Here is a 21,633-nt window from a genome sequence, read left to right as displayed (position 1 = left end):
CATAAGTATCCTAAAACTTAAAATTCTATGTGAATGATACATTTAATAAAAACAATGATCAACAAAATGTTGATCAGCCATATCGGTGGAAGGTACCTAAATTCATACATCAATAGTATATTTTATAAAATTATCTGCGTAATCATTATTAAACAGTCAAAGAAAATAAAATGGCGTTATTCTATTTGTTTCAACGGAATTTGAAAAATATAATGTTAATTTGAAAAATTTTACACCAGTCACATAATAATGATATCAAATTTATTGTACAACTAATTTAGGTATTGACCTGACTCGATTTGAACTAAAATTTCCACTTTGGGGCCTAATCTTTATCTTTCTTTGATGCAAACTTGTAGGCCACATAAGCACCTAGCGCCACAACAACAAGCACAGCTGCCCCCATATTCACTAGCAACTGCCTTTCCTCATTCAGCTCAAAAACCCCCTTTACTGCTTTCTTATAGTTATCAATGACGGAAGATCCACAATCCGTCTCAAGTAATTCTTTACTTCTCTCCATGTTCTTCCTTGTTAGCTTATCGTGTGCTACTGCATTAGCATCTTCTTTGAGCGTTGGAATGCTCGTTCTCTCGCTTGAGGCATCGCCCGCCCCTTGCACTACACGAAAACAGAATATTGCGATAAAAAATATAAATGACAGTACTATTTTGTATAAAAATTGTTACAAGTAATAGTAAGTGACAAAACAATTGCCACTATACAGACAATTTGTAAACAGGGTTAAACGCAACAAATCTCTCCATGAAAAAGTACCTAGAAAAAAGACACAAGGGCAACATGGTCTCGTGATAAGACAGGTGGTGACTTCCTTTATATAAAAGTTCAGGAGTCGAGTTGTCTTTTTTTTATCTTTTTATTTTGTTCTTTATCTTGTTTAAGAGATATTGTAACTCCGAAAAGGGGTAAAATGCGGTTAATATGATTTATGCATAGTGATGATCTGATGACAAAGAATATTATTGGCACTATATATATGTTTCGTTTTTATTATGTTGTCATTGTATGTGTGTCGCTATTGTCTATAATTATTACTTTATATACGATTGCTATAATTAATAACTAAATCGTAACTGAATCAAAATTATTGTCACTTAATACATATTTTCGATAATAATTTAAAAAATTATTACTTATATTTTGTCACTAATGTCATCTTTCGTAGCCGTGTTGTTTCATTCGCCCAAGAAAAAGACCTTTTTGAGATTCCAAGCTTTTCTCACCTGTGGCTAATTGGCTTGCACAACCTGCTGCCTGAGGATCATTGCCCTGCAGGCCCTTCTGAGGGATGGGCTGCTCTCGAGTATCAACCTTAGTAGTTCTTTGAGGATCATCAGGAGCCTCCTGAGGTTTCTTAACACTACTTTTTGGAACCGTAATGGTGAGCTTTTGTCCATGGAACCTTGCACGAATCGAGCTCATTTCACCGTCTTCGGGTACCTGAAAAGCCGCCTGGAAGCGGCTCCATTTGTTGCCGGCCACCGGACGTTCCCCACGAGCCCTAATGACATTCCTTCCTTCTGCTGAAACCCTGATTTGCTCCTTCACAAAACCTGCTAAAACATGCATAGGTATATATATGGATGGCCTTTTAGCTCTCATGTTCACGTTGTGTAATTTAGTTGCGTAATTTATTAAAGAGTTAAGTTCGATAATTCCCTTGTATTGAATTATGAATTTTAGTTATAACTAATGTTTTGAGTTCGTTCACATAAACACGGTTGATCATTAATGTGCAATCAAAATTAATTAGTATTTAGTTGCTACCATTTTTTTTTATTTTAAATCAGTGCAATTATTCGTGACAAAAAACCATATTTCTTACAATATAACCAACAGAAAAGTTATATATAATAATCAAGAATCTTGGTTTTTCCAAGTATTTTTGTTGAAAAGATGAGCTTGTTCTGGGATTGTTAAACGGTGTCTTAATTATATTTATTTAATTCTCTAAATCAAAAAAGAAAAAGGAAAGGAAAATAAAAAAAATGGGAATTTTAATAACATAAAGCAGAAAAATATGATGATATACTCTTCTAAATAACAAATTAATACATGCAAAAATAAGCAGAAAAAGAACCATAATACCAGGAAGATGAATAATGAGGAAATGAGATTGATGGTCTTGTAGCCATTCAGACATGGGCTTGAAATCTTCAAACACTGACATTTCTAATTAATTAATATATCGATCTATATGTCCAAATTAAGCAAATTAAAAATGTAATGGGCAAATATGCAGCAGCAAGATTTATAGTATAAATACATATGAAGAATTGGTGGGGGTCTTAGGATGAGTGAGGTGGGGTGTGTTTTCTTATGCATGGGATTATTCTAAGTTTGTTGGTTGGGGAACTGTGGTTTCATTTGTTGATAAGGATGTAAGAAGTATCTCTTCTCTTGTCAACAACTTGTTTGTTAATTGACTCCCTACGCTTCCATTCAATTGTGACGGCTGCCCTCCCCTCCCCTCCCCTCACTCATTGCTCTTCTTTTTTTATTTTCATTTTTTTGCAGATTCTTGTCAACGACAAGACTTGTGGTAAAAATGATAAATATAAAAATTATAATTTTAGTCTTGTAAAAATTATAAATTTCTTTTTTAATTATATGTGTCACCCTTTTGCGACGACATATATAGGGCGTCCTTTATATATATCCTTTCAATTTCTTTCTAATATATTTAATATTGATGATTGTAATCGATTTATTCCAAATAATATTTCATCACTTACATTTAAGAAAAAAATTATAAATGGCAAGCAGTGTATTAAATTCAGATTGCAAAAATAATTGAATTGTTATTAATTAACATATTAGAAATTAAGTAATATTTTTAAAAACGTATAATTTAAAGAAAAAATATAAAAATAATCATAATGTAGCATGTGGCTTCTTGATCGTCATTAAGAGGCGTATCTGGATCCTTAACCGCTATGTCAGCTGACGTTTCGTCCATCAAGACTGCTGTTGGCGGCTCGATGGTGGTGCTGGAGTGGTGGCTACGAGCTGTGAGATACCATGTGATGCATTATTGGTTGATGAGGTGATGAAACTCATAAACCTACCTGTGAATGTGCACAGACTCAAAGTCAACACCTACAATTACAGTTAATATCCCTAAGGACGGTGAATATAGAATGGGTCTCGAAACCCATCCCAAAAAATTGGCCCTTCTTCTGTTCGCTTGTTGTAGTTAGCCACAACTCTTCTTCATGTGGCACGCTGGCAACAAACTCTTTCTAGTGATGTGTATATTTTACTCTTAAATATTTATAATATATTTTAAAACATAAAAAAATATTTATTATATTCAAACAAAATCGGCGTACAACAACGGCTAATTTTTCATAAAAAACCAAATTTGGTTTATATGAATGAGCATAATTTTCTAAAATCACTTAAAACAAAATATTCATATAACTTTTATTATTCAAGATTTTTACAAATAAAAAACAATTAAAAATAAAACATAGTAATAAGTAACTAGTTGCACACTCTCAAAGTGTGCATATATTTTAAATGCACAGAATAAGAAATCAAATTAATTATTAATTCTTGGATAGAAAGATTCCTCTTTTACTTTTAGCGAATGGCACATTACAATGTAATTATTATTTAAAAAGACGAGTAGCATATAAGACGCTTAATATATGTGCAAAATATGAATAATTAAACATCTTTTGTTGGACGTGTTTATTTGATTGATTTTTCATGCATAAAGGGAAAAATAAAACTAAATAATCGGATAAATACACCAAAAGAGTGCTGACGAATTTTCACGAGAAAATATTAAAATTTTTCGTTGTTAAGACGGCAAAAGAGAGCAGGCTGAACTTCATGACAAAATATTAACTGTTGAAGACAGCAAAAGAGTGTTGACGAATTGATTGACTAACTTCACGAAAAGATATTAAAAATTTTCGGTCTTCAACTATTAAAAGAGTAGTGATATTTTCTTGGTGGTGTTAGTAGCTATATTTTGGTTCGACCAAACCACGTGGGCTCAAGAATTTATCATTTTCCCGTATAATGCGGCGACCTGTGTAAATTGAGAGCATCATCCAACCACGTTCCTGTGGAGAATCTATCTCCACTTCTCCACTAGCATTTCACCCACATTGTCCACTACACACCCCACGCTAAAGTAACTGCGGTATTAGTCAATCCATTTTCACCATATTCATTGAGCAGCAGCCTTACGGGCACAGATCAAAGCAAGTTGCAATTCTTAGCAGCATACTGCCACTGGCTGTGTGGAGAAGCTGAAATATGAAGTGGGTCGGAAGGGTTTGGATACTGTGGGTGTGGATTGCTGTGGTACTATGCAGCCGTAGAGGGGCAGTAGGAAAGGAAGAGTACATGAAGTACAAGGACCCGAAGCAGCCGGTTGGGGTGAGAGTAAAAGATCTTCTTGGTAGAATGAGTTTAGAGGAAAAGATTGGGCAGATGGTTCAGATTGATAGGATTGCTGCCAGCCCTGATATAATGAAGGATTACTACATTGGTAATGATTTGGTCAGATTTTAATGTGGGATTGTGTGTTTGAGTGAATTTCTTGGTTTATACGGATTTACTTCTTGCTGATGTGCTTGTGTGTGTTTTTTGTACGTTACAGGGATATATTGGTTTGTTGGCTGCTGCGAAATGTGTGTAATTTTTGTTTGTTTTTTTTCTTTTTAATCATGCTGTGTTGCTTAAGAAGTGGGGATAAAGATTCCCTTTTTCTTTTGATTTTCCATTCTTGATGGGGTTCCATTCCAATTAGTAAGAAGCGGCAAGCATGTCGTTGTGTGGGAGTTGCTATATTTAGATTTTAGGCTTGAAAATGTTGGATTTGGTTGTTTTCTGCTGTGTAGTTTTCTTGGATTACGGACACTTCAGTTATGTCGTCAGATTCCAAACTAGGACTGTCATAAGTGGTTTTGTATTATCAGAAAACTGTAAATTTGAACTTTTCCAGATCATTAGAGACATAGGATTTTCCAATCTTCAGGAACTCTTAAGTTGATCAGGTGATGAAGCTGCCAAAAAAGATCCTTGCTTAAACCAAAATAATTTCTTTTTTCAGGAACACATAACTTTCTTTTAGTAATTTGATGAGTAAATACTTTCCATTATTAAGAGGTTTAACTACAATGACGATTCTGGAAAGAAAAGGCTGGTGAGCTTTTCAGCCTGGCTGGCAATGTACAACCATGCACTTGCTGAGGTACAACATAGAGCATTCCAGGGTGCCATTTAGTGGGTGCACAATTTTCAGATGGTGACAAACACTCATGGAAATGTTTTATGTATTTTTGGAGTAAAAGTTGCTGTTAGTCTTAATAAGCATTAAGACAACGAATTATAACTACAAGGTGATTCTAATGGTCTTTTTCTGTCCTTTTGAGAAGTTTGGCATTACTTGAAGTTTGCTAGACATTATATGTCAACAAGGCACATCCTTTAGGGATTTCTTAATTTTTTGTTTTATACAGAAGTTCAAAATATATGAAGACTTCTTTTTCTTATGTCTGAATTATTTTTCATGACTGCGAAGGGAGCTTTTGATTTATTTCTATTGTCTATTGTTATTTTGCTATCCACTTTGCTTGTGTTTTCCACTGACACCTCATGACTTTACATACAAGCAACTTGAGCAAACCTTCATGAAGTACTTATCTTGTGGTAACATTGCCAAAGTATTACAATGTAAAATTGGAGAATCATGTCAGTCCTGGATTGCATGAGTTGCACATTTACATGGCAAATGGAAGTGTATTGAAACCCATTCTTGATTTGGAATTTTGTCATATTTGAGTGGGGAAAGGTAATTATTATGAGTTTGAGTATATGCAGTACTAAATCATGGTTTTAGTTAATCAAGAAAATGTAATGCTTAACTTATTTTGACTACTAGGAAGATCATGCCTTTGTTGACAGCTTGGGGTCTAGTGCAGTCATCTTCTGGTAGTGCTTATTGAGAGGAAGGAGATTATTACATTTACAATGCAACACATGTAGGTAAAAACAAACCTTCTTCCTGATGCAGGGAGCCTATTAAGTGGTGGTGGAAGTACACCACTTCCACGAGCTACTGCTGCTGATTGGGTTAATATGGTGAATGACTTTCAGAATGGTTCTTTATCCACACGTCTTGGGATTCCAATGATCTATGGGATTGATGCTGTTCATGGACACAATAATGTGTATAATGCCACCATATTTCCTCACAACATTGGCCTTGGTGCTACTAGGTAAGTTCATATATGTGTGATATCATCTCAAAATAGAAGTCTTTCCTATGCTGTGGGGTGTCAAACACATGCTCCATTGTGTAATTCCCATGAAGATACATTTCTTACACCATAAATGATACCAGAAGATCCCATTTCCACTTTATTGGTTGATGATGGTGTCATTGCATGCCTGCTTTGATAGTGTTACATGTTCCACATTTTAAAGTGCTGTCTTTCCAACTGTATATCGAACTCCACCAAATCCCTTTGGGTACTTTACCCCCATGTCTGCTCAATTGTTTAACTAAGAAAAACCACTTTGCAAGGAACTCTACATGCATCATTGTTGAGTTTCATTATCTTGGTCGGAAGTTCTACTTTTCAGAAACAACAATGTTAGAAATAATGATGGCATGGAAGAGCCTGTTAATTGATACTATCCTTTACTACAGGGACCCGGAACTTTTGCAAAGGATTGGTGATGCAACTGCTGCTGAAGTAAGAGCTACTGGAATCCCTTATGTATTTGCTCCTTGCATTGCAGTAAGTCACTACATGATACTCCTTATCCCCCTTGTTACAGTTTGAAATACAACTTTCTTTTAGTTGTTATGTGCTTAACACATGACCTGATTGCAACTTTCATTTCTGAATGAATATTCTTACAGTTTGTTATATTCATGTAGGTCTGCAGAGATCCTAGGTGGGGACGATGCTATGAAAGTTACAGTGAGGATCCCAAGGTAGTTCGAGAGATGACAGACATTATACTTGGGTTACAAGGTGAAATTCCAAATGGTCTGCGGAAGGGTGTTCCTTATGTTGCTGGGAAGTATGTATGAAGTGCATCAAAGTACTTGCCTGTCATGTTCAATTGATCTTAATATAGGATTCAGATACCAATTTTTCATTAACTTGCTTGAATGCTCTTAGAAAGAGTGGTGTTTAGTTGCTGACAACTACTTTACCCCTTCCTCTCAGGAACAAGGTAGCAGCTTGCGCGAAACACTTTGTTGGTGATGGTGGGACAACAAAGGGCATCAACGAGAACAACACCCTCACTAGCATGCATGGCTTGCTTAGCATTCACATGCCTGCTTACTATGATTCTATCATTAAGGGTGTCTCCACAGTCATGGTTTCCTACTCCAGCTGGAATGGTCAAAAGATGCATGCAAACCGTGAGTTGATCACTGGATTTCTGAAGGGTACACTTAAGTTTAAGGTATGATTGCGAACGGATTAATTGCTGGCTTAGTTGTCGTGGTTGGTATTCGACTCAGGTGCCTCAGTAACTTGTGTTTAAGTTTTGTATAATTACATGATAAATTACAAAAGAATATGATGTATGCTGTTGCATTATTGCAGTAAATAGTGTTGTGCAGCTATCTATTAAAAGGTTCTGGTTGCCGTAGCATGGATTGCATTACAGTAGTATGCATCCACTTGATAAATCTTCCTGTATATTGATTCTGTTTTTCTTTAACTTGAAAATTGAACAACATTAATTCTTGATATGACATCTAACCAATACAAAATGAACAATCAGGGCTTTGTAATCTCAGACTGGCAGGGACTTGACCGGATCACTTCTCCACCGCATTCCAACTATACGTACTCTGTTTTAGCTGGTGTTCTAGCTGGAATCGACATGGTGTTGTATTTTTTTTTTTTTTTTTGACGATAAACATTTACCCACACCACTATAGTTGGTTTAGCACTTGTGTCCAGTTCAATCTTATCTCAGGTGGAACCGCTATGGTTTGTGACAGATTATGGTACCGTACAACTTCACTGAGTTCATCAATGACCTCACTTATCTGGTGAAGAACAGATTTATCTCAATGGATCGCATTGATGATGCTGTTCAGAGAATTTTGCTTGTCAAGTTCAACTTGGGTCTCTTTGAAAATCCTCTTGCTGACCTTAGTCTGGTCAATGAGGTTGGAAGCCAGGTAGGTCAACACTTTCCTTCTTAGAACCAGGTTGTTTCATACTAATATTACATGTGCTCTGTGAGTTCATTATTGTGTCATCTCTTGAATACCGTACACCAGACTAAATGGAGATTGTTTAACACGCCAATCTTGTACTTAGAGCCATGGTAAAAAATGTTCTTGAGATCTTGGAACGTTAACAGGCGCACAGAGATTTGGCTAGGGAAGCTGTAAGGAAATCACTTGTTCTGCTGAAAAATGGGAAAACTGCAAACGATTCATTGCTACCATTGCCAAAGAAAGCATCCAAAATTCTAGTTGCTGGTACTCATGCAGATAACTTGGGGTATCAGTGTGGTGGATGGACTATAGCTTGGCAGGGATTTAGTGGAAATAACGATACAAGTGGTATGTTCTGCTCTAATTGTGTTTATAATTTCAGTTCGTATCAAACTGATGCTCTGTATTGATATTGGAGTCTGTTTCTTACCCCTATCAACACCCACAGTTGTTTCATGAATTGTTATTTTTTCTTCTCTTACATTTTAAGTTGAATTTGGCCTTTGAATCAAATTGTGATGAGCTTACTTCACAAGTTCTGAAGAAAGCTCTCCCTATAGTAGAAGGCCAATGTCGGCGTGGTCAAGAACATTAAAGTACAGAGGACATCGATAAATTACTCTTAGTATCTATTCCAATTAGATCCACCCCATATGACTGATAGCTTTAAGGTACTCGTTCTAGGAATTATTTTACGAGTGAGCTGTTTCATTACAGGAACAACCATTCTTGGTGCTATTAATTCAACAGTTGATAAGGACACTGATGTGGTATACCTTGAGAACCCTGACAGTGAATATGTCAAATCCAACGACTTCAGTTATGCTATTGTAGTAGTCGGAGAGCCCCCTTACACAGAGACTGCAGGCGACAGCCAAACTCTCACAATGGTTGATCCTGGACCAGACGTCATCAACAATGTCTGCGGAGCTGTGAAATGCGTCGTTATCATGATATCTGGTCGACCAGTTGTGATGGAACCATATATGTCAACAATTGATGCTCTTGTAGCAGCGTGGTTGCCTGGCACTGAAGGTCTAGGAGTGACTGATGTGCTCTTTGGCGATTATGGTTTTACGGGGAAACTACCGAGGACTTGGTTCAAAACCGTCAATCAACTCCCAATGAATGTCGGGGATTCACATTATGATCCACTTTTCCCTTTTGGGTTTGGACTCACAACCAAGACAATGGTTGCAAGGTAAAAGCTGCAGCACACTTCTACATATATATGTGCGTGTGTGTGTTCTACCTACAGTCCTGCTTAGCTGCCATATCCATGAAATATCTTATTTTCATGAAAAGTGAATTATTTTGTTTCCATCTTCCAACTCCTGATATTCACACTTCCCTTGAGTGACACCACATGAAATCTTAAAAATAAGTCATAAACTTCTTTTAAAAGTTTTTATAAGCTCGATCTTAAAACTTTTGTACTTATAAACTCTCAAACATGCTGTGAGATATTTTAGAAAGCTTATAAGCTCATCCAAACATCCTCTTAACTGCAGACGAACACCGGTACAGGGAATCTTTTCTACTATTGTAACTTACAAATCTATATAAGCGACGACTTTGTCTAACAATTTCACTTGTTACGAACGTTTCTTAAAGCATCTTATTGCTTCCAGCAGGTCAGTATCAGCCGGTGTACGCAGGGCGGCCTATGTACCGATTGTCATGGTTTTTCTGTTTGTTGGTTTGTATTTTCAAGGTAAACTTTTAGATTGAGAACTGGTGTAGTTGAAGGGTAGTATAGTTCAAATAGTAAACAAACATATCCTTAATATTTTGTGTAGCTTCGCCTGATGATGGTATATTGTCATGACCAGTGCAAAAATTGATTGAATAAAAAGAGAAGAAATTAACTCAAAATCACCATTCAAATATTTGGGAGTGGGGATGATTTGTTGCCTATACCAGCTAAGTGATTAGTGTAAATTATATCGACACTTGTTGAGAATAGTTCTAATTACATAAGCGCTAGCTTTTTACAAAATTATAAGAAGACGTATTTGTAATTACAAGTACGCCCTTTATTCAGGGATAAAATTTTACATATACACTTTGAGATAAAATTACGACGACACCCCCTTAACAACAACAATTTAATTTATCCCCAATGTGAATATACATTTACCAGCAGTTAAAAAGGAGGAACATATGATAAGTTTGTTTTTCTTTTTTATTTTTCCTATAAAATGTGCTGATTTTTCATTTAATTTCTGTCTATGTTTCTTCTTTCTTCCTCGGAAAAACAATATAAAAGTTAAAAGGACGAAGTTGTCAAGATCACCAGCATCTCTGTTCCCAAGATGGGTCAGCTCTTTTCTGTTAAACCATTTCCAGAATAGCAGAATGGCAAGAGGCCCTCCACAAATCCAGTTATGTTGACAATGTAAACATCAGGACAAGCGTTCTCAACTGCTTCCTAATTTGGCCAAAAGGGTCCAAAATTTTTGTCTTACAACTTTATTTTATTTTTTTGTTTTCCATGAAATTTTTAAATTGGTTTGCTTGTTCATTTATTTTTTCAAGGTTTGAGTACTGATCTCATGACACTGTTGTTCATTTAAAATCTTATGAATATCGAGACATTCTCTCGCGTCTAAAATTAAAGTCAAAGTTGGGTCGGGTGGGTGGCGGCCGCGTGCATGTGAGGCAACATTGTATTCATTCTAGTACACTTCAAATATATCTTAGACGTTGAACTAGAAGTTTGTATTGTACTTTCAATGTGGGACTAGAATGAGTGTAAAAACACTCACCCCCATATACACATTAAAGCCATCCTAAAATGACTTCTCCTTTTTCAACTCAATCTAATCTGTGCATTCTATTATGTATTGGCATTCACATTTTAGACTAATAGTTGTTACAAATTAGCAACATTAATATGCCAATTACAACAGGTTCTAGCGAATCTAATATGTGATATTTCAAAAATACCTCTTAATAAACTATAATTTGACCAATTTTTTGGACCAAATTTCAAAAAATTGAGCGAGTTATATATTATGATTTATTGTACTTTGTAGTAAAATATTATGTTTTAATTTATTTTTCGCTAAACAAGCCCTTTTTTTTACCATTTATGGCCGTTGAAAATGTGTTAAATATACATTTAAAGTGAATACAGGTTGAAATATCAAAAAAAGAGATGTAAGGAACATGGATTTTTCAATAATGCACCCAAAACCTATATAAGACACGGTAAATCCTACTAGGTTAATTGTAATTTTTAGTCTAACATAAATCTATTTGTAATTATGACAAACTTCAGAAAAATGTAAATATGATTTACTCGTGATATTTTATGTAAATATGAAAGGGTATTTTTATCTTTTTGTTAATTATTATTTCCTATTTTTATTTTTGCCAGAAACATATGAAGGTTTTATTGTACTTTGTGGGCAAATAATGTAAGATTTTTCAAACATCGATACCTATAAAAAGAGTTGATTCTAGATATCGATACCTATATACTATTAATAAAACATCGAAGATTTTTTGTTTTGTTATTTTTTTTATATATTTTTTGAGATAACCCTATTTAAAAAGAGAATACCAAATTATAACTTCTTTCCCTCTTTTGTTCTTTCCTCTCATTTACTCCTTTTTTTTATCTAAAAAATATTTTCATATAACCTATTTTTCTCACCTGTCATAAACTTAAAAAATGTATTAGATGTTTAAAAGGACTTCATTTTATAATTAAATAAACGTAATAAATATTTATATTCTTTATTTTAAAAAAATAATCACAATATTGCTAAATTGTTAATTTAGATCCATACTAATATAAAAAAAAAAGGATATATTCCGATCACAAACAATAATTTATGATACTACGATATTAATATTTTTTTTATATCAATAATATTTTTAAAATTAATTTTCTTCTTAAAATATAATGTATTTTATTTATTTATTTTTATTTATAATATATTTATAAACATAAAAAAAATTATTTATTATGTCCAGAAAAGTAGGATTGGAAGAAAACTCACGTGCAATGAGGCCCTTAAAAGGCTTAAACCTTCTGTCTCCTCAGGCTGTCCAGAAAGCGAAACGATTGTTGATAAAATCGTGTCAGCACCTCTTTAACTCGTACGTTTCATTAGCAACTCTGTCATTTCTTTGTAATATTTCCTTGTACGTCCTGGAGCGCCTGTCATGATAAAACCCTACATTCATTTTACTCTAAAATCTCCCAATACTGCTCGCTCTCCGTATCTCTTCGTCATTCATGTAAGTACCCGTTTTCTTTCTGCACTACTGTATGATTTTCTGTTTAATTTGGTAAAGGCATTAGGAATGTTGTGTCTCTGCTTATTGGGCGCTGAATCTCGAGTTCAATTTCTTATTCTCTTTGAATTTATCGTCTCTGGGTTGGTTGAATCGCTTTCTCTTGTTTACTTCGTTACTTGAGCGTTTTTCTTGCTGTAGTTCTGAGGCGGTGTGCAATTCAGATTCAATGGGGTTTTATGCTTTATGTTTTTGTTTGGTCGGGGGGTGGGGTGGGGGTTGGTAAATTGGGTTTTGCTTTATTGGATTGGTTGGAGCCGAAAAAGGAAATGGAAGATTGATGCTAGAAGCTATGACCTTAGTTTAACTGTTTCTTATAGGCTACTGAAAAACATGATTTCTGTAAATTTTCTTGATGTGCACACACAACTTTGCTCATTCTTTATGTACGTCTGCGGGCAATACTACATGTCTGCCGACCATTATGCTACTGAATTAATGGTCTATTTAACAATCCTCCTGCAATTACTTCTTGGAGAGTAGCTACCTTTCCTTTACTTTTACTATAATATTCATGGTGCATGCTTTATGTGAAATGATTCAAAATTGAGAAGGAAATTTTGGTTCTTATCAGTCTTCAAATTAATTACTGCTACTTTTTGTTTCTTGGATCAGTATTTGGACTAATGGATATCACGTTATGAATACTCTTGCCTGAAAAATGCTAAAGGATCGGATAAAATTTGCAGCTTTTGGATTGTTACTTTATCCCATGGTTGTTTATGTTTTTTCAATTTTATACTTTCCAGTGCAGATCTCATGGCCGAACTTGATCAGAAATATGAAATTGAACAAGCTCATGAACATGAATACCAACCTGAACCTGAACCTGAACACGAACATGATCATGAACATGAACTTGAAAATGATCTTGTGCATGAACATGAACTTGAACATGTAAATGAACATGAGGAACACAATGAACCAGAAGATGGAATACCAGAGAACTCACATCCTGATGAAAAACAGGCCCATGGAGATGAACCAGTTGCTGGCGGTGGTGAAAAATGGCCAGGTTGGCCTGGTGAAAGTATTTTCAGGATGTTGGTGCCTGCACAGAAGGTTGGTAGTATAATAGGACGTAAAGGAGAGTATATAAAGAAAACATGTGAAGAGACTAGAGCTCGGATTAAGATTCTTGATGGTCCTCCTGGAACAAGAGAAAGAGCAGTAAGTAAATTTCTTGACATGGTTTGGCCTCTTGGTATCACATGTCTATACAGATTATTATGGTTTGATCTGGCAACAAGTTTTTCAGCATGTTTTTTTTTAGGGAAAAGTGCGAGGACTTTTTAGCATGTTTTTCCCCTTTGGAAGAGAGCGACTAGTTTTCAGCATGCCTTTTCCCTGAAGGAAATCTGTGATAATGTCAAATTTGTTATAAGTACATCATAACTTTATAAGATTTAGAGTATATAGAAGAAACTTGCAGACCTCTTGCTTCTTCAGTCTTCACTGATGTTCCCTTTGTGGGGTTTATGGAGATTATTTATTTTAATGCTTTTTGTTTATGTTCTTGTAAGTTTTAGTTAGAAGCGCATACTATGTGTTATTAGTCACGCATTGCCTAACTACAATGAAACGAACCTGGTATACTTATCTATGGAAATTAATATTAAGAGAATCCTTTTGAGTGTCTTGCAAATTGCACTGTGATATATTACGCATGTATGGATTTTTCTTTAATTCAGGGTGCCTTTATTTTGACACTTACGAGGGACAAGGATTGGTCTGTGACCTTTCTTGCGTCTTATTTCATATTTTGAGGGAGCACAGCTGCGCAGGGTATTGTTGAATGCATGCTTGTTTGTCTATTGAATAATTGAATCATGTAGGGAAGTCCTGCTCAAGTGTTTTAGGAAGACTGTGTCAGACATGACCTGGTAACAGACTGAGGTAGCTTAGAGTTTTAGACGCATGAGCAGTTTGGGCACTTAAAGAAGCAAGAATCTCTCAGACCTGGTGATATTCGTTAAGTCCTTGACTGAAACTTTACCCAGTTATGTTGCAGCTATGTAGTATGCTTAGATAATTGATACTAACTGCCTCATGTAGGAATAAGGTGCATATTTCTAGATCATGGAAATACAAGTAGAACGGCTGCTAATGTAAAATATTGAACAAATAGACATTGAAGAATCGATTGCTTGGAAACTTTGAAACCTATTTACTTAGGCGTATGGTAATATACTTAAATATTCAAAGATGTTATGCATTTATAAAAAGGAGTCTAAAAGAGATTGTCCATGGAGGGGTTTATAGTTGTTTGAAATGCTACTGCTGAAATTTATGATGTGAAGTGAGCCATACCTTTACTTCTCTTTTTAAGACACTTCTATCTGGACCGCCTTAAAAATATTTTGAACATGAGACAATGTAGAATTTCTCATAATTGTAAAATTTCTGCCTGAGGCTAGTCCTATAATAGCATCACCCTTTGCTAAAATAATTCCTGCAATGGGATGCTTGTGCAGCACGTAATAAGTGAGACTTTATAAGATCGATTTGTATCCCTTCTTTTGCGGCACGTTGAGCGCTCATGATGTCATTCCTTTATAAGACGATATTTGTCTTGGCATCCATAGCACAGTAACAGGATTTGCCTTTATATATGCAGGCAGTCAAAAGAAGATTTTCTTTATAACGACATAAATTTAGAGGAAAATGAGGCCCATAATGATTACCATGGGCCAATGTTGTATCTCTCTGAATTTGGAGGCAGTGCTTTGGTGATTCAGTAGGATTAAATAGCCCTTCTCTGAGAATGTTGTATAGGTTATATTAGCTGGCATTAGAAATTCTTTGAAGTATCTGCTATAAAGTTTCAGATCTACGGCATAACAGGTGAACTCATCATGGATGTAAAATTTGCGAAAATTAGGACTAACAAGCAGAATGAGGTTCATGCCCTTCTTCATCTCCTATACATTAATGTAACATGTGTTCTAAAATGGATGTTTGCTAGCCCAAAATTTTAATTTGAGTTGCAATAAGTGAATAAAGAGAACTCTGGTTGGTCACTCTACATGCTGAAGCACATGTTTGTCCAAACTCTTGCAGTTCGGTATTAGCTTTACTTATGCTCCTCTTCATCAAACTAACCACTTTATCCAGGGAATAGTGTAGTATTTTATTTCTCCTCAGTCCTGAACCAGGCTGAGAAACATTAATTGACGAAAACTCAGTTGAAGAACATAGTTACATTTGGAAGATAAAATGTACTGAACTCCATAATTAATTAAATGAAATATCCAGATATTTCTCTGCTGCCAGTTCACTGAGGATTGGCCTGTTGAGTTGCTGCTTAGCTGCCTATGCGATGGAGTATAACCTATGTTTTTCAAGACAATTCATTCTATTCCACTATGGTACAAGAGCTTAATATTCTGTGAACTACCATAACCCCAAGATTTGTTACAAGGTTCTCCATTTCAAATTCAATTTGTGGAAGAATTTATCTTCACCATTACTATAGCCACTAGGCCCATTACCGTAATAACACCCATACTTGGATAATGGTAGTTCAAATGGATTTCTTTCATCTCTGTCCCTTTTCGTTATGGTGAGACAAATTTGTACATTGTTTTGGTGTAGAAACCGTTTGTTTGGATTTCTTTTTGGTAGTCTGGATACTGTTCAGCTTCAGCCATTTGTTGTTGAGTGCTTAGAATACCATGCACTTTTTCTTTTTAGAAAATAGATTGGAAGTTTACTGTCTAAGACATTATCACTTCAAGTTTGTTGCTGATGTTAAACTTTTTCGGACAGGTTATGGTATCAGCCAAGGAAGAGCCTGATGCTCCTCTTCCTCCTGCTGTAGATGGTCTTCTCAGGGTTCACAAACGTGTTGTGGATGGACTGGAGAATGATTCTTCTCATCCTCCATCGGGTTTAGGAGGAAAGGTCTCGACAAGATTGCTTGTACCAGCTGCCCAAGCAGGAAGTTTGATTGGGAAACAGGGCACAACTGTCAAATCCATTCAAGAAGAGTCTAATTGCATTGTTAGAGTTCTTGGATCAGGTTCTTCTCTTTGCACCACCATCACCTGTATTGTGTTTGGGATACGAGATTATCTCTATGTTTCTCAGTTTCTCTTGCTAAATTACTTATCTTTGTTATCTGTTAGTGCCAAGTTGGTTTTTTCATAAGATTTTTCATGGATGCTGGGTCTGGTTTGCCGAATCACATTTTCTCTTTTTTGTTTCTTGTTTTAAATAAATATTGCATTTATGTATCTTTTGAATACATTGCATCTTCTTGAACTTGGAAGGAACCAGATCTGTCTATGTACGTTTATTTTTATCATCTGATTGGACATAGAAACACAAGATTTTGTGTTCAAATGGTGATCTTAATCATGATGGCTACTCTGTCACTATATTATAAGTTAAATCTGAATGTGTTGAACAGCTAACTCATGGACAAATATCATCCTTCAATGATAAAATACTTTAAATTTATCATCTCCTTTAAGTGATTCACACTATTAAAACTCAATTCTAATCTAACGCATGTAGTGGAAAAAAGAAAACAAGCTAAATAGAATTTCAGCTCTGGGCCATATTTTAGAGGTTTGTGGAATCCAACTGCTAAGGACATGGTCGAACTTGACTAGCATACCTGAGTGTGGGGCCCCAGAATTATTTATCCATATGGGATACATGCTGTCCTATTGCATATTTTAAAAGAATCTCAATCTGCAGAATGCAATCCTCTTCTCCAAAAGAGGAAATTGGATGGCATGTTTATATCTTGTTCAAAGTCTTGAGCACATTCGTTTGGTTGAACTTGGCATACTGTTAAATTGGATAAAGGCATCCAAAACTTAACATGTACTATTAATTATAGGTCCTTCGATATGGATGAGGTAAGAGTTTTTAGTTATTGGGGATTTTGGTGGCATTATTCAGAACTGTGGTATGGGATAATATGCGAACTGGTCCATAAAATGGCCTGGCTATACGACAAAGCTGGAGGAGGCAATCATTTTTTGTGAAACCTGTAAACCATAACCACCAGATCAATCAGTGAACTGATTGACCAGGTGCTTGATCATGGAAACCAGCCAGTTCTTGAGTTTGTTAATAACGTTCAGAAATTTGGCTAGTTCAGATTGGACTCAAAGTCTGCACACAAGATCAAGAGAGATACCAGTAGAGCAATGCCCAAATTTTCTGATATTTGTTTGAATTTGTAGCAATACATAAAGCAAACTTCCTAATTTTCTGTTTTCACTATATTCTTTTTCTCATTGACTGTCTTTTTCATAAATTGTGATCAGTTAACTCCTCAAATTCAGTATCACCTTTTGCTCACAATAAGAATTAGATATGACTTGTTTTAACAATGACTAACTCACTATTTTCTTGTCTCATAACCTTAATTATCTTTAAGGGATAATTACAATTACACCTCTCACAGAATTGCCATTCTACAGAAACCACCTGAGTGTTTGAATAGTTAGACTGACACTACTAGTGGGGCAGTGTAATGCAACATTACTAGTGGAGCACTTTAAGCTTAATTACTCAAACATTAGAGGTGGTATCTTTAACTTCTTTGTTGATTTTGTTGGTTGCTTGGCATAATTTTAGAACATACTATAACTTGCAAGTTTTATACGTATTTTTTGTTTTATATTAACTTTAATCTATGTATATACTAATTTTTATTTATGATATAATTTGGTTCAACCATGGTTTCAAAGTTTGAGAATTCCAGCTCTTGAAGTTCCTGTTAGCAAACTTAGTTGACCTTTATGCTTGAGCAATATCATTAACTTTTTGAATATCAATGCAGTTAACCTAGACTTATTTTGATGCCTTGATTGTTACCTGGCTATTTATGAATGATCCACCGTTTTTCATTAACTGTTTTCCATCTTTAACTTTCCAATTGAAAAATCATGAAGCTAGTCATAGTCCTTATCTTTCACGTGTATCATAAGTTTCTCAATTTCTAGTGCATTTTGTTAATTGGCAGAAATACACTATGTAAAATGTTTGGATTGTTACAATAATGCCTTAATGCATGTTCATGATGTATCACATGCTTTATACTAAAATGTTGGATCATTGCAATAGACCTACCTTTTATTGCCCCTGAAGACGACACTTTAACAGATGTAGAAGGGTAGCTGCTGCTTTTGCTGGTTGACACTTGACAGATATGCACTAATAGATGTAATTTTATCTGAGATCAGTAGAGTGGGTCTTTATGCAATATGTTGTAAATGTGATGGATGCTCGTGTCCTAGTTGTATCAGTAGTCTCATATAATCAATTGTTGGGCTAATCATTGCAGAAGACCTACCAGTTTTTGCCCTTCAAGATGATAGAGTTGTGGAGGTAGTAGGGGAGGCTGCAGGCATACATAAAGCTATTGAATTAATTGCTTCCCATCTGAGAAAATTTTTAGTTGATCGGAGCATAATATCAATAATTGAAATGCAAGTAAGCTTGCTTTTCTTATAAACCTATTTGTTGGTGAATTTTCTATTGTCGTTTGATTATACTTTCTAGAGCATACTCATTGACACTGTTTGTCAGATGCAAATGCCTAATTCACAGATGGAACACATGCCTCCCACCCAGCACTGGGGCCCACCTCCCCAGTCGTTTCCACCAAATGCACATGCAGGTCCTGGTTATGGAGCTAGCCCGCGTTTCATGCCTCCTTCTAGGCAGTTCGACAGTTATTATCCTCCTGCTGACATGCCGCCACCACAAGAAAAACAACCTCACCAAGGTATATCTGCCTATGGAAGGGAAGCACCAATGCCTGTGCATTCATCATCCAGTCAAGCAGCCCCTTCAGTAATCACTCAGGTTATTTGTTTCTTCTTGAATTTCGTGTTTATCTGTTTTGTGAATTAGAACTTGAAGAGTGGAACATGGGACCTTGCCCAAAAATATGATTCTTTGTGTTTTTTGCTTTTTGGGTCCTGTCTAATCATTGTTTTAGCAAAATATAATTGACTTTTCCCTAACTCAATGCCGAAGTTGGACTCATTTATCTATGGAGCTCGTTTTTCCTGATAAAAGCCTCAATCATATTGTTCCATAATGTGAAATCTAAAGTGACTTACTCTTTTCTTTTGGCTGTAACTGAGCTTGTTGTTAGGGTCAGAGCAGGCGAGCTGAAAAATTCTATATGAGGTCTTTCTTGCGTTGCTGCCTATTGCTTGAGAGAGCTTTGTCTCCAACTAATCAGTCATTATGTATTGATACTTTGTGTTTGGACTTCTTCCAATTAGATTTTGTCTTCTCATCCCAGTTTAGCTTGGTTGGTTGTCTTAAGTTTAAATCATTAATGTACAGAGACATCCCTAGCTCTTTTCAGATGGTTCTGTTGTTGGAAAGATACATGATTTGGTTATGGACAAAAGTCTAGGAAGTTACTATCATATGTGTATATTGATATTATAATTTGTGCTTGTATATTTTTAGGTGACGCAGCAAATGCAAATTCCGCTATCTTATGCTGATGCTGTAATTGGTACACAAGGTGCAAGTATAAGCTACATTCGACGGGTTAGTGGTGCTACAGTTACCATACAAGAAACAAGAGGAGTACCTGGTGAGATGACAGTTGAGATTAGTGGAACTGCTTCTCAAGTCCAAACTGCTCAGCAACTGATTCAGGTAACATTGTGAACCCTGAAGTTGTGGTTGATTATGTAAACCTTTAATGTCTTTCTCACGTATTTTATATTTATATACAAATTGATGGACATGTTATTCTCCTAGTTTGTATGTCTTTCACATTGATAATCTATAAGTCTATGGATTCGTATCTCTCTCTTTGTCTCTGTGTGTGTGTTTTCTCTTTTTTCTCTTTTTCTTTTTTTAAATTATTTCTAAATTGAAATATCTAGTATTTCAGGGCAATCGTTCAACGGTGCATTTTTTGTTTTGTCTAGACAACTACTTCATGAACATGTATTTAAATTTGTGTGACTCGTTAAGTTGTGCCAAAATGCCAAAATCCTCAACTGTTGCTGAACCTAGAACAAAACGAGTTGGAGTTGTACAATGTTGTCTTCTGTATTCTTCCCATCCTTTGGTGGTCACATATGTCCTATGAGAAAAGGGGGTCTTTTTATCATGGTGAGCCTTGCCTGAGTATTTCAAGTAAACACAGTCCGGCTACAACTTTGCCACATCACTTTCTTTGTTCTTTTGATGTATCATCATTTTGCCGAACAGCTTTGATGTGGTCATGGTAAAATAACTGATTATGGTATTATGCAAATGTCTTTCCTTTTGGCAGAATTTCATGGCTGAAGCTGGAGGCCCACCTCAGTCACAGCACGCCGCATCAGCTGATCAAGGATACAACTCTTACGGAGCTCATGGCTCCTTGTACACATCTCCTCCTTCAAATCCTAATCATGCTGGACAAACCGGTGGCTATGGCTCAGTTTACGGCAGCAGTTATGGTTATTGAGTTATGTACCATGTTATTTGTTGCAGTACTAGCTTGTCTAGACAGCTAAAATGTATGTCAATTGGCAGCAACGCACTTCTTTTCCCAAGGGATTTGAAAAGACATAGAAAGATAAACATCTTGTAGGTGCCAGGGTGAGAGCGGGCAAGCATATACCGTTGCTGTTTACCCATCGTGAAGCCTTTCTTTCTTAGTGGTAGAAACTATCTCCATGCACTCACATATATGTCCGCTTTGATACTCAAGAATTCTGTATTTCATGTTGTATTTGTTGTCTTTGTTACATTTCTTATTAGGAGTCTTTGCTTATTCTAGTATACTGCCCCAGTTCTGAGCAAATATGTGGACTTTTTGAATAAGATCTTTGGAAAGAATGATGAAGAGTGTTATTGACAATTATGTTTGAAAATAGGGTGCAGTAGAGGCTTTGAAAATTTGGTTGAAAAATCCCTGAAAATGGATTCGTCTTCTGAAGATATATATAGGAAATGTTAGCTTTACTGACTTTTGACTGAGCCTACAGACGTACGTACAAACTAATTTTCCTACCTTGGATGCAAGATTGCGTAGTCTTTTAGCGCTTCCAACACAGATTTCACTTAAAGCTGCCTGTTACTGGAAGTGCTCCTGGAGAGGT

General features: G+C 35.7%; 3 protein-coding genes across 9 annotated transcripts; 2 read left to right on the top strand and 1 right to left on the bottom strand.

Annotated features, from left to right (window-relative positions):
* Positions 1-105: 105 nt before the first annotated feature.
* On the bottom strand, positions 106-2,331 carry LOC105168899 (uncharacterized). 2 transcript variants are annotated; one of them, XM_020695659.2, is made up of 3 exons: positions 2,110-2,331; positions 1,245-1,577; positions 106-621 (listed from the first exon to the last, which is right to left on the bottom strand). In XM_020695659.2, exons 1-3 carry the CDS (start codon positions 2,189-2,191, stop codon positions 326-328), a joined length of 711 nt encoding a protein of 236 aa, XP_020551318.1. In that variant the 5' UTR covers positions 2,192-2,331; the 3' UTR covers positions 106-325. The 2 variants fall into 2 exon arrangements, with proteins under 2 accessions (XP_020551318.1, XP_011087397.2); XM_011089095.3 differs by having other exon boundaries at positions 1,245-1,574.
* A 1,672-nt stretch (positions 2,332-4,003) lies between these two features.
* LOC105168898 (uncharacterized) lies at positions 4,004-10,645 on the top strand. 5 transcript variants are annotated; one of them, XM_020696208.2, is made up of 11 exons: positions 4,004-4,528; positions 6,056-6,260; positions 6,695-6,785; positions 6,929-7,074; positions 7,224-7,467; positions 7,792-7,896; positions 8,015-8,197; positions 8,383-8,587; positions 8,957-9,440; positions 9,871-9,953; positions 10,509-10,645. In XM_020696208.2, exons 1-11 carry the CDS (start codon positions 4,294-4,296, stop codon positions 10,631-10,633), a joined length of 2,106 nt encoding a protein of 701 aa, XP_020551867.1. In that variant the 5' UTR covers positions 4,004-4,293; the 3' UTR covers positions 10,634-10,645. The 5 variants fall into 5 exon arrangements, with proteins under 5 accessions (XP_020551867.1, XP_011087395.1, XP_020551868.1 ...); XM_011089093.3 differs by having other exon boundaries at positions 4,005-4,528; positions 9,874-9,953; XM_020696209.2 differs by lacking the exon at positions 10,509-10,645 and having other exon boundaries at positions 4,007-4,528; positions 9,871-10,114.
* A 1,686-nt stretch (positions 10,646-12,331) lies between these two features.
* On the top strand, positions 12,332-21,310 carry FLK (RNA-binding KH domain-containing protein). 2 transcript variants are annotated; one of them, XM_011089091.3, is made up of 7 exons: positions 12,332-12,490; positions 13,297-13,717; positions 16,316-16,568; positions 18,852-19,000; positions 19,097-19,375; positions 19,997-20,191; positions 20,820-21,310. In XM_011089091.3, exons 2-7 carry the CDS (start codon positions 13,307-13,309, stop codon positions 20,994-20,996), a joined length of 1,464 nt encoding a protein of 487 aa, XP_011087393.1. In that variant the 5' UTR covers positions 12,332-12,490; positions 13,297-13,306; the 3' UTR covers positions 20,997-21,310. The 2 variants fall into 2 exon arrangements, with proteins under 2 accessions (XP_011087393.1, XP_011087394.1); XM_011089092.3 differs by having other exon boundaries at positions 12,345-12,490; positions 13,302-13,717.
* The last annotated feature ends 323 nt before the right edge of the window (positions 21,311-21,633 follow it).

This window comes from Sesamum indicum, linkage group LG8, assembly GCF_026168435.1.
Source record: "Sesamum indicum cultivar Baizhima isolate 11 linkage group LG8, ASM2616843v1, whole genome shotgun sequence".
In the NCBI taxonomy this organism is placed as follows: Eukaryota; Viridiplantae; Streptophyta; class Magnoliopsida; order Lamiales; family Pedaliaceae; genus Sesamum; species Sesamum indicum.
This window is presented reverse-complemented; position numbering and strand designations above follow the sequence as displayed.